Below are 12,465 nucleotides of genomic sequence, written 5' to 3'. Positions count from 1 at the left end.
TATCTGACATTATTATTACAATCATCAGATCATTTGGGTCCTAACGTTACCTGTTCACCCAACGTGTTCGCACGTTAAATATACACCATCAGATATAAATTTTCAATTTCTCCCACCCAGCTCAAATGGTTTTGTGTGGGAGACAGTTTCAAATGTTGCCTCTGCATTGAGTGGGGATACATTTTCTGATATCACTGTGAATGTGTTAGATTTAATCTCGAGTTTGTGCCCTTTATTCCAGACTCTGCTCAGCCCCCAAATTGGTGCAAGTAGTTTTTATTTAACCTCTCAAATCCTTCAATCATCTTGAACAGCTTGGATGAGGAGCTCTGTTTGAGCAGTGGATAGTGTACCTGTCTGTAAGCCAGAGGCACTGGGCCCTGCTCTCACTTCAGGACTGGGTTGTGATGGACAGTGTGTTCATACCAAACAGAACTTGTTTCAATCTGCTGATGCTTCTGATATCAAGAGTGTGCTGCTGGAAAAACACAGCAGGTCAGGCAGCATCTGAGGAGCAGGAGAATCAACATTTCAGGTATAAGCCCTTCATCAGGAACCTTCATCAATGGCTTATGCCTGAAACATTAATTCTCCAGCTCCTTGGATGCTGCCTCTCCTGCTGTGCTTTTCCATCACCACACTCTCGACTCTGATCTCACTTTTTCTGAATGCTTCTGATAAGCCTAAGGCAGGTAGCAAGATTGGCAGACACTGCCAGACCAGGTGCCATTAAGAACCAGCCTCTGCTGACAGTCCAGCGATCAATTCCAGTAAAACCCCATCTTCACAAACAGGTGTTTTGTCTACAACAGGTAAGCGATCCCCCACACAGAATAATCTGTTCCCGAAATATAACATCAAGTTAATTCCAGCATATTCCCCTTCCCCCAAGTATTGCACATGAAAGTTCCAGTCTGCTGTTTCCTGTGCCCGGCTCAGGACAGCACTTTCCATGGAAACTTGGAAAAGGGGGAGGGAGTAGCACTGAGGGATGGGAGTCTGTGTGTACCACTGAGGGAGAAAGAGGGAAGGGACACTGAGTAACACTGAGGGAGAAGGAGGGGAGCGACCCTGCTGGTAACATTGGGGGTAGAATGATGGTGGACTCACTGAGTGACACTGAGATGAATGATCGCGAGTGTTCTGTGAGTATCACTGTAAATAGAATGAGGAAAGGGGAGCCTGTGAGTAACACTGAGGGGAGGTTCACCCTAAATAATGCTGAGTTAGAACAAAGGTAGGGATACCAAAGGAGAATGAGGAAGGGAACCCTGAGAGTAACATTATGGTGATATGAGGGAGGAAACCCTTGAGTAACAAAAGCAGAATAAGGGAAGGTACCTGTGAGCAACACTGAGGCAGAATGAGGGAAAGGACCCCAGGCACTGGGTCACGGACAATGGGCCAGGGGTTGGCATGTTGGCATTGACCATGGTGATGAATTGTGAACTTGTTTGTCCAATTTCCCCACTTGTTCTGTAAATGCTGTAAGGGGGTTTTATGGTGCAATATTAGTGACCCTACCTCTGAGCCAGGATTCCTGAGTCCATGTCTCATCTGCACCAGAGGTGTGCAGTATCTTCTCTGAACATAGAACTTAGAGACACGGGAGGTAGAAGCAAGAGGAGGCTCCAGTGAAAGCAATCCTAGTCTAATCAAGAGGTAGCTAAATATTGCACTTACGGCGAATGGAATCAAAGGTTAAGGGAAGAAAGCAGGATTAGGCTACGGAGTTGGATGATTCATTAAGATCATGGCTGAATCATCCAACTCAGTAGCCTAATCCTGCTTTCTTCCCTTCACCTTTGATTCCATTCGCCCTAAGTGCAATATTTAGCTGCCTCTTGAATACATTCAATGTTTTGACATCAACTGCTTCCTGTGATAATGAATTCCACTGGCTTACCACTCTTTGGGTGAAGGAATGTCTCCTCATCTCCATTCTAAATGGTCCACCCCTAGTCCTCAGACTGTGACCCCTGGTTCTGGACACACCCACCATTGGGAATATCCTCCCTGTATCTAACCTGTCTAGTCTTGTTAGAATTTTATAAGCCTCTAGATCCTCCCTCATTCATTTGACTCCAGTGAAAGCAATCCTAGTCTAATCAATCTCTCCTTATATGTCAGTTCCACCATTCCTGGAATCAGCCTGGTAAATCTTCACTGCGCTCCCTCTAGAACAAGAATGTCCTTCCTCAAAAATGGAGATCAAAACTGCACACAATATTAAGGTTTGGCCTCACCAAGGCCTTGTGTAACTGCAATAACATATCCCTGCTCCTATACTGGAAACCCCTCGCAATGAAGGCCAACATACCATTTGCCTTGTTTACTGCCTGCTGCATCTGCATGCTTAACTTCAGCAACTGGTGCATAAGGACACCTGCTGCACAGTCTCCTCTTCCCAATTTACAGCTCTTCAGGCAGTTATCTGCCTCCTTGTTTTTGTTTCCAAAGTGACTAACCTCACATTCATCCAAATTATATTGCATCTGCCATTGATTTGCCCATTCACCCAACCTGTCCAGATCATGCTGGAGGATCTCTACATCCTCGTCCCAGTTCACCCTCCCACCTAACTGCAAACTTTGAGATGTTACATTTAGTTCCCTCATCCAAATCGTTAATATATACTGTGAATAGCTGGAGTCCTAGCACCAATCCCTGTGGCATCCCACGAGTTACTGTCTGCCAATTTGAAAAGGACCCATTAATTCCTATACTTTGTTTCCTCTCTGCAAACCAGTTTCCTATCCATCTGAGTACACTTCCCACGATCCTATATGTTTTAATCTTGCACAACAATCTCTTACGTGGGACTTTGTCAAACACTTTCTGAAAGTCCAAATATGCCACATTAACTGGCTTCCAGTCCAACAGGATTTGAACAGATTTGTCAAATATGATTTCTCTTTCATAAATCCATGTTGATTCTGTCTGATCATACCACTGCTTTCTAAATGCTAATCTATTAAGTCCTTGATGATCAATTTGAGAATTTTCCCCACTACCATTGTCAGACCGACTGTTTTATAACTCTCTGCTTTCTCTCTATCTTCCTTTTTGAATATTAGAGAAACATTAGCTACCCTCCAATCTGCAAGGACTGTACCAGAGTCTATAGAATCCTGGAAGGTGACCACCAATGCATCTGCTATTTCTAGAACCACTTCCTTAAATACTCTGGGATGTAGATTATCAGGCCCTGGGGATTTATTCGCCTTCAACCCTATCAATTTTCCCAACACCGTTTCTCGACTAATATTGATCTCCTTCTGTTCTTCCCTGTCACTAAATCTTGCGTTCTTCAATATTTCTGGTATCTGATTTGTGTTCTTTTTTGTGAAAACAAACCAAGGTATGTATTTAGTTGCTCAGCCATTTCTTTGGCCCTTATTATACATGCCCCCATTTGTATCTGACAGGACCTACATTTGTCTTCACCAATTTCTTTCTCTTCAAGTTGATAAGAAAATCTCCACATGCTGAGAAGCGGTCTCTGTCCAGTTTAAGGGTTATGAATGCTGCCTACTTGCCGGGTCCTTTCTTGAGCGGTGCTGAGCATGGCTTGGTTGTGTTGCTGTTTGTGAGATGTGCTGGTTTCTCTCACAGGGACTGGCCCTGATCAATGGCACTCAGATGATCACTTCACTCGGTGCGGAGGCAGTGGAGAGAGCAACAGCAATAGCCAGACAGGCAGATATTATAGCAGCGCTCACTCTGGAAGTTCTGAAAGGCACCACCAGAGCCTTTGATAGTGGTGAGTGATCATTGGGGGCGACTGAATGTTTTATTGTGGGCTTTGAACTCCTGGGCTAAGGAATTGCACACACTCAACACTGAGCTAATCTCCTGCAATACAGTTTAACAAAATTGCAACACTTTATCATTGCTTAAATGTTTATTTCTTAAAGATAGTCTGCAATATGACACACACACACACACACACACACACACACACACACACACACACAGACAGTAAGGAGATAACTGAGACTTCTATATTTATTTTAAGGCACTGTGTTCCAGACGTAACTAAACACACTTTATTCTTACAACACAGTTAAAATACAAAAATAAAGAATTGGCATAACGTTAATTCTATTTGAATACTAAACAAGATGAGGAGGTGATGGCCTCGTGGTATTATCACTAGAATATTAATCCAGAGACCCAAGTAATTTTCTGGGGACCCAGGTTAAATTTCAGCCATGGCACATACTGGAATTTGAATTCAATAAACAAACTCTGGAATTAAGATTCTTATGATGACCATAAAACCATTGCTGATTGTCAAGAAAAATCCATTTGTTTCTATAATGTCCTTTAGAGAAGGAAATCTGCCATCCTTACCTGGTCTGGCCTACGTGTTATTTCAGACCAACAGAAATGTGGTTGACTCTCAAAAACCCTCTCGGCAATTAGGAATGGGCAATAAATGCTGGCCTAGCCAGTGACACCTTCATCCTATGAATGAATTAAAAAAATATATTATTTAATCATTAACTGTTCTAATATGCCACAAACACAACCTTGGCAAAAATCCATATAAGCAAAACCATTCTGCTTCTCACATACTGTCTGTCTCCAGTCCAGAAAAAAGAAACTATCTGCCCCATTTGGTTTTTTAATAGGAAGCCTTGCTGTCTAAATCTCGAGCAGCTGAAAACTTCAGATTTCTGCTTCAGCAGCAGAAAATCACCTCCTAACTGAAACCAAAACTAAAAACCTTCCTGGGTCTGTATTGAATTGAAAAGTGAAGAGCTTTGTCTTGCAAGCAATACAGGCAGATCAGAGTTAAATAGCATAGATAAGTAAATAATAGGTAAACCGCAGCAAAAACCAAAACACAGGTGCAGGTGAATGCTAAGAGTTTGAGAGTCCATTCAGTAACATCCTGCTGAAAGTCAATAATGAGTTCCTTGGTTTGGCCGGCAATGAGAGCTAGGTTGTTCTCGTCGCCATCTGAGATTTGACCGACTATGGTGGCGTCATCAGTGAACTTGAAAATGGCATTAGTCTAGTGTTTGGCAACACAGTCATGGGTATACACTGAGTACAGTAGGGGGCTGAGTACACAACCCTGGCGGGCTCCAGTGTTGAGTGTTAGTGAGGATAAAACATTGTCCCCAGTCTTCACTGATTGTGGCCTGTGGGTCAGGAAACTGAGGATCCAGTTGCAGAGAGTGGGGCTTAGTCCAAAGTCACTAAGTTTGTAATCAGTCTTGAGGGGGTAATGGTGTTGAAGGCTGAACTGTAGTCAATGAGTAGGATTCTTATGTAGCTGTTCTTGGTGTCAAGATGTTCTAGGGAGGTTTGAAGAGCAAGTACTATGGCATCTGATGTGGATCTGTTGGCCTGATCGACAACTTGGAGTGGGGCAAGAATAGTGGGGAGGCTAGAGTTGATTAATGTCAAGATTAGAGTGGTGCTAGAAAAGCACAGCAGGTCAGGCAGTGTTCGAGGAGCAGGGAAAAATCAACGTTTCAGGCAAAAGTCCTTCATCAGGAATGAGGCATGCCATGACCAGCCTTTCAAAGCACTTCATGACCACTGAAATTAGGGCCACTGGGTGGTCATCATTGAGACATGCTGCATGAGACTTATTAGGCACAGGGATGATGTTGGCCCTCTTGAAACAGGCAGGGACAGTGGCCTGCTGCAGGGAGAGGTTGAGGATGTCCGAGCAGACCTCTGCCAGTTGACCTGCGCATGCTCAAATCATACTTGGATTCCTTATATTTGAGTGGGTCTCCTGATCTGAAGGCCTCACACCTGGTTTTTAGCAGGTTCTGTATGTCCTGATTCATCCAGGATTTCCTGTTTCGGAACACCCAGATTGACTTCCTCAGTATGCAGTCCTCCATATACTTGCTGATAAAGTCAGTGACGGTGGTGTATGAGCCTGACAATGCCCATTCATGATTCCTTTGTCTCATTTTGAGGGGGAAAAATCCACACAGAGATAATTCCAAGCTGTTTACCAATTGCTTGTCTAAAGAAGATATTCTGACACTACTGTGGTAACCCCCTTCTGCAAGAGAAACAGCACAGAACACATCTCTCCTAAAACCACAGTATCATCCCATACCTAGGCCCCAGAATATATTAAAATAAAGATACCAGCTAATGCCATTCCACAGATAAATCATTAATCTCACTGGACAGGTGCCCCTTACCAACAATCCCATGAGCTCCTTGATAAACCTGAGGGTCTGTTGGCAGAGGATGTTGTCCGTATCTCAGGCCAGGAAATCCAGATTCCAGTCCCGTCTCAGGATGTGTGATGGCCGCAGAAGTGTAGGAATATGTCCACGGATTGATTTTAAAATAGCACAGATGCTCCCTCAGGTTTGATCAGTCCTTCATGTTAGTAAGCTATCATACTGTCTGTTTGCACAACTCAGGGAAAGCTAGCCTCTCTCCACCCCTTTCCCACTACACCAGATTGAACAAATTCAGCAACATGACATGCATTGTGCTATTGTAACCGCAATGAGATGCAATGGATCTATGGCTAGTTGCATTCTTCAACAAGCTGGGCATGTGAAAGGCTTTTAATAACAGGCCGTAGAAGCCTCGATACAAATCTAACACAATGGCCAGCTGTTGGTTGTCTCTAGTGTTGAATCTGCTGTTATTCATGTGTTTTAGACATTCACAAACTGCGTCCTCATCCTGGCCAAATGGAGGTGGCTTTCCGATTCCGGTCACTGCTAGGTTCCGATCACCATCCCTCAGAAATAGCAGGTAAGCCCTTCCTAGACAAGGGGCCATCGAGGGTTATTTCTCAGCTCATTTCAGGCAGCTTTGTCTCACCATTGCAATGTTTCCTTCACAGAAAGCCACCGGTTCTGTGACCGTGTTCAGGATGCCTACACTCTCCGCTGCTGCCCACAGGTAAGCACCTCCCTATACTTCTCTCAAACCTGTCAGAGTTCCCTTTGACTACTTTATCACTGTAATCTCACACCAGCACTTGTAGAGTCATGGACAGAGTCATACAGCATGGAAGCAGACCTTTTGGTGCAACTTCTCCATGCCAACTAGGTTTCTTGAACTGAACTAAACTGGTCCCATTTGCCTGCATTTGGCCCTTATCCATCTTATCCCCTTCCTATTGTAAACCCATCCAGGTGCCTTTTAAATGTTGTAATTGTACCAGCTTCCACCACTCCCCCGGCAGCTCGTTCCTTACACGCATCACCCTTTGCGTGAAAACATTGCCCCTCCAGTCCCTTTTAAATATTCTGCCTCTCATCTTAAAACTATGCCCTCTAGTTTTGGACTCTCCTACCCTGGGGAAAATGACTTTGGCTCTTCACCTTATCTATGCCCTTCATTATTTTATAAACCTCTATAAAGTCACCCTTCAGCCTCTCATGCTCCCAGGGAGAAACGTCCCAGCTATCCAACCTCTCCTCCTAACTCAAACCCGCCAGTGCTGGCAACATTCTTATAAATTTTTTTCTGTCCCCTTTCTAGAAATCTTTGAAGGAATATATGAACCAAGTGCAGGCAGATGGGACTAGTTTAGTTTGGGATTATGGTCAGCATAGACTGGTTGGAACGTAATGTCTGTTTTGCACTGTAATACCCTTCCTATAGCAGGGTGACCAGAATTGTACGCAGTATACTAAAAGTGGCCTCACCGATACATTGTACGACATGACTGCACTGTACTCAATGCTCCAAAAATGAAGGCAAGCATGTTAAAAGCTGTCTTCACACCCCGTCTACAATAATTCACATGTGCAAACCACAATGAACTGGATCATGTGTACTAAAATGTTGATCCTTCCTGGTTTCTGTTGTTAGAGAGTCTTACGTTTCTATGACATCTTTTGTAATCTCAAAGCTCCCACAGCCAATGAATTTTTGAAATGTGGTCACACAAACGTGTATGAAACCCTACGGGCAGTTAATAGGAACAAACATAAACAACAATGAGTCAGCAACTGGATAATCTGTTTTTGGATCCTTGATGGATAAATGTTAGCTGGGACCCCATAGGGAACAACTTGGTGCCATGGGATCTTTTAAGAGGACAGACATTTCCTGCATTTAATATCTCCAAAAGGGGCACCACCAACAATACTCTGCATTACCAGTGTGTCTGTCAGGATCTTACTCTGTTCACACTGGGGCTTTGTACAAAAATGGCTAAGTCAGAACACTGATGCTCATAGGAAAGCATTTTCAAAGAAGTGCTTATAGTACGAGCATTGTACAAGGGGTTGCTGACATTTGTTGGATTTAATTCATTTTTGTCTTTGCAGGTACATGGGGTGGTGAACGATACAATCACATTCGTGAAAACTATCATTGAGACTGAGATTAATAGTGCGACAGATAACCCGGTATCCTTTGTGAGTTTAGTGTAACATAGTGTGAACTCTCCTCTTACAGACTGTGTCAACTCTGCGTGTACCCCAGAGAGACAGAGATAAGGTGAGACAATTATTGTAAAGGATGTATATGGAGATAAATTACACATGGAGGTTAAATGGTATTTGGTGTACAACAAAAAAAGGGCTGATTCTAAACTTCAGTATACTGAACCATCCAAGCAAAAGGAAATCTAGAGGGGAGGATTACTAGAATCATAGAATCCCTACAATGAGGAAGTAGGCCAGTTGGCCCATCAAGTCCACATTGACCTTGCAAAGAGCATCCCAGCCAGACCCACTCCTCGTACCCTGTAACCTTGCATTTCTCTTGGCTAATCCACCTAATCAGCATATCCCTGGACACTATAGGCAATTTAATGTGTCCAATCCACCTAACCTGCACATCTTTGGACTGTGGGAGGAAACTGTGGTACCTGGAGGAAATCTATGCAGACACGGGGAGAATGTGAAAACTCCACACAGGAGTCATCTGAGATTCGAATCAAACCCTGGTGCTGAGGTGGCATTGCCAACAACTGAGCCACTGTGCCATCCATATTCAATCATGGCTTTCAAAAGAGGATTGGACAGTTATTTGAAAAGAAAAACATGTTTCAGGGCTACAGGAATAAGATGGAGGAGTGGGTTAGCTGAATTCCCTTCTAGGAAGCGAACGTAGACATGCCAGGATGAGTAGTCTCCTCCTTTGGCAGTAACTGTTCTCAGGATGAAGCCTTTAAGTCACTCAAGTCTGCAAAGTCATTCCTTTAGATCATGGACTAAACTAATTTTCAAATTACAAAGGGATTCTGAATGACCAAGTGAATGGTCAAAATTGTGGCCTTTGGAGTTCAATGTAAGCTAGTTTAAGGTTATCTGTTTTGGAACAAAAAGGGATAATAGACAATAGACAATAGGTGCAGGAGTAGGCCATTCAGCCCTTCGAGCCTGCACCGCCATTCAATATAATCATGGCTGATCATTCCTAATCAGTATCCTGTTCCTGCCTTATCTCCATAACCCTTGATTCCACTATCTTTGAGAGCTCTATCCAACTCCTTCTTAAATGAATCCAGAGAGTGGGCCTCCACTGCCCTCTGGGGCAGAGCATTCCACACAGCCACCACTCTCTGGTTGAAGAAGTTTCTCCTGAGCTCTGTCCTAAATGGTCTACCCCGTATTTTTAAGCTGTGTCCTCTGGTTCGGCACTCACCCATCAGTGGAAATATGTTTCCTACTGCCAGAGTGTCCAATCCTTTCATAATCTTATACGTCTCAATCAGATCCCCTCTCAATCTTCAAAACTCAAGGGTATACAAGCCCAGTCGCTTCAGTCTTTCAGTGTACGGTAATCCTGCCATTCCAGGAATTGACCTCGTGAACCTACGCTGCACTCCCTCAATAGCCAGAATGTCTTTTCTCAAATTTGGAGACCAGAACTGCACATAGTACTCCAGGTGTGGTCTCACCAGGGCCCTGTACAGCTGCAGAAGCACCTCTTTGCTTCTATACTCAATTCCTCTTGTAATGAAGGCCAGCATGCTATTAGCCTTCTTCACTACCTGCTGTACCTGCATGCTTGCCTTCATTGACTGGTGTACAAGAACACCCAGATCTCTCTGTACTGCCCCTTTACATAAATTGATTCCATTGAGGTAGTAGTCTGCCTTCCTGTTCTTGCTACCAAAGTGGATAACCATACATTTATCCACATTAAACTGCATCTGCCATGCATCTGCCCACTCACCTAACTTGTCCAGGTCACCCTGTAATCTCCTAACATCCTCATCACTTTTCACCCTGCCACCCAGCTTTGTATCATCAGCAAATTTGCTAATGTTATTGCTGATACCATCTTCTATATCATTAACATATATTGTAAAAAGCTGTGGTCCCAGCACGGATCCCTGCGGTACCCCACTGGTCCCTGCCTGCCATTCCGAAATGGAGCCGTTTATCACTACCCTTTGTTTCCTATTAGCCAACCAATTTTCAATCCAATCTAGTACTTTGCCCCCAATACCATGCACCCTAATTTTACTCACTAACCTCCTGTGTGGGACTTTATCAAAAGCTTTCTGAAAGTCCAGGTACACTACATCTACTGGATTTCCCTCGTCCAACTTCATAGTTACATCCTCAAAAAATTCAAGAAGATTAGTCAAGCATGATTTCCCCTTCATAAATCCATGCTGATTCTGTCCTATCCTGTTACTACTATCCAGATGTGCAGTAATTTCATCCTTTATATAGACTCCAGCATCTTTCCCACCACTGAGGTCAGACTAACTAGTGCATAATTACCTGCTTTCTCTCGCCCACCTTTCTTAAAAAGTGGTATAACATTAGCCACCCTCCAATCCTCAGGAACCGACCCCGAATCTATCGAACTCTGGAAAATAATCACCAAAGCATCCACGATTTCCCGAGCCAACTCCTTCAGTACCCTGGGATGCAGATCATCAGGCCCAGGAGACTTATCAACCTTCAGACCTAACAGCTTCTCCAACACCAACTCCTGGCAAATATAAATTCCCTTAAGTTCAGGTCCTTCAGCCACTGTTACCTCAGGGTGATTGCTTGTGTCTTCCCAAGTGAACACAGATCTGAAGTACCCATTTAATTCCTCTGCCATTTCTTTGTTCCTAGTAATATATTCCCCTGTTTCTGTCTTCAAGGGCCCAATTTTTGTCCTAACCATTTTTTGCCTTGCACATATCTAAAAAAGCTTTGACTATCCTCCTTAATATTCTTGGCCAGTTTACCTTCGTACCTCATTTTTCCTCTGCGTATTTCCTTCTTAGTAATCCTATGTTGCTCTTTAAAAGCTTCCCAGTCCTCCGTTTTCCCACTTATCTTTGCTATGTTATACTTTTTCTCTTTTAACTTTATATGTTTCTTTACTTCCCTCGTCAGCCACGGCCGCCCATGCCTCCTTCTGGGATCTTTCTTCCTTTTAGGAATGAACTGATCCTGCAACTTCTGCATTATACACAGAAATATCCGCCATTGTTCCTCCACGGTCATCCCTGCTAAGGTATTGCACCATTGAACTTTGGCCAGCTCCTCCCTCATAGCTCCATAATTCCCTTTATTCAACAGAAGTACTGTCACTTCCGACTGTACCCTCTCCCTCTCAAATTGCAGATTGAAGCTTATTGTATTATGGTCACTACTTCCCAATAGCTCCTTCACTTCGAGGTCTCTGACCAATTCTGGTTCGTTACACAATACCAGATCCAGAATTGCCTTCTCCCTGGTCGGCTCCAGCACCAGCTGCTCTAAGAATCCATCTCTGAGGCACTCCACAAAGTCTCTTTCTTGTGGCCCAATACCATCCTGATTCTCCCAGTCTACCTGCATGTTAAAATCCCCCATAACAACTGTAGTGACATCTTTGCGACAGGCCAATTTCAGCTCCTGATTTAACTTACATCCGACATCCAGACTACTGTTTGGGGGCCTGTAGATGACTCCCAAGAGGGTCTTTTTACCCTTGGTATTTCGAAGCTCTATCCACACTGACTCTACATCTCCTGACTCTAGGTCCCCCCGCGCAAGGGACTGAATATCATCCTTTACCAACATGGCCACCCCACCCCCTCTGCACGTCAGTCTGTCCTTACGATAACACGTGTATCCTTGAATATTCATTTCCCAGGCCCTGTCCACTTGAAGCCACGTCTCAGTTATCCCCACAATATCGTATCTGCCAATTTCCAAAAGAGCCTCAAGCTCATCCATCTTATGTCTAATGCTTCGTGCACTCATGTATAGTATTTTTAATTTGTTACTGCTCTCACCCTTCCCATCAACCCTTATTTCACTCAACCTTACAGCATGATGCCTTTCCGAGTTTTCTGCCTCATTAATACAGTTGTCTTTCTTGACTTCTCTTGTTCTAACTTTCCCTTCAATTTCCTTTTTAAACATCCAGCTTGTCCCCTCCCCCCCGCTACTTAGTTTAAATGTAGCGGTGTTGCAGTAGAAAACCTGCCTGCCAGAATACTGGTCCCTAACCTATTAAGGTGCAAGCCGTCTCTCTTGTAGAATTTATGTTTACCACAAAATA

General features: G+C 43.8%; 1 protein-coding gene across 3 annotated transcripts in view; it reads left to right on the top strand.

Annotated features, from left to right (window-relative positions):
• The window catches only part of hal (histidine ammonia-lyase), a 65,237-nt gene that overhangs the window by 33,730 nt on the left and 19,042 nt on the right, over positions 1-12,465 (top strand). For 2 of the 3 annotated variants that reach the window (XM_087999726.1, XM_087999724.1), the window contains 4 exons: positions 3,616-3,763; positions 6,658-6,753; positions 6,845-6,903; positions 8,283-8,363. In XM_087999726.1, the coding sequence (XP_087855852.1) occupies positions 3,616-3,763; positions 6,658-6,753; positions 6,845-6,903; positions 8,283-8,363 (384 nt within the window). Of the gene's footprint in view, positions 1-3,615; positions 3,764-6,657; positions 6,754-6,844; positions 6,904-8,282; positions 8,364-8,412; positions 8,455-12,465 lie in introns of all 3 variants that reach the window. The other variant, XM_087999725.1, reaches the window with a different exon arrangement.

This window comes from Chiloscyllium plagiosum, unplaced genomic scaffold (assembly GCF_037043375.1).
Source record: "Chiloscyllium plagiosum isolate Xiang-an unplaced genomic scaffold, Cpla_swu_hap1 HiC_scaffold_23, whole genome shotgun sequence".
Classification (NCBI taxonomy): Eukaryota; Metazoa; Chordata; class Chondrichthyes; order Orectolobiformes; family Hemiscylliidae; genus Chiloscyllium; species Chiloscyllium plagiosum.
Note: the sequence above shows the minus strand (reverse complement) of the source record. Positions and strands in the feature narration are given on the sequence as shown.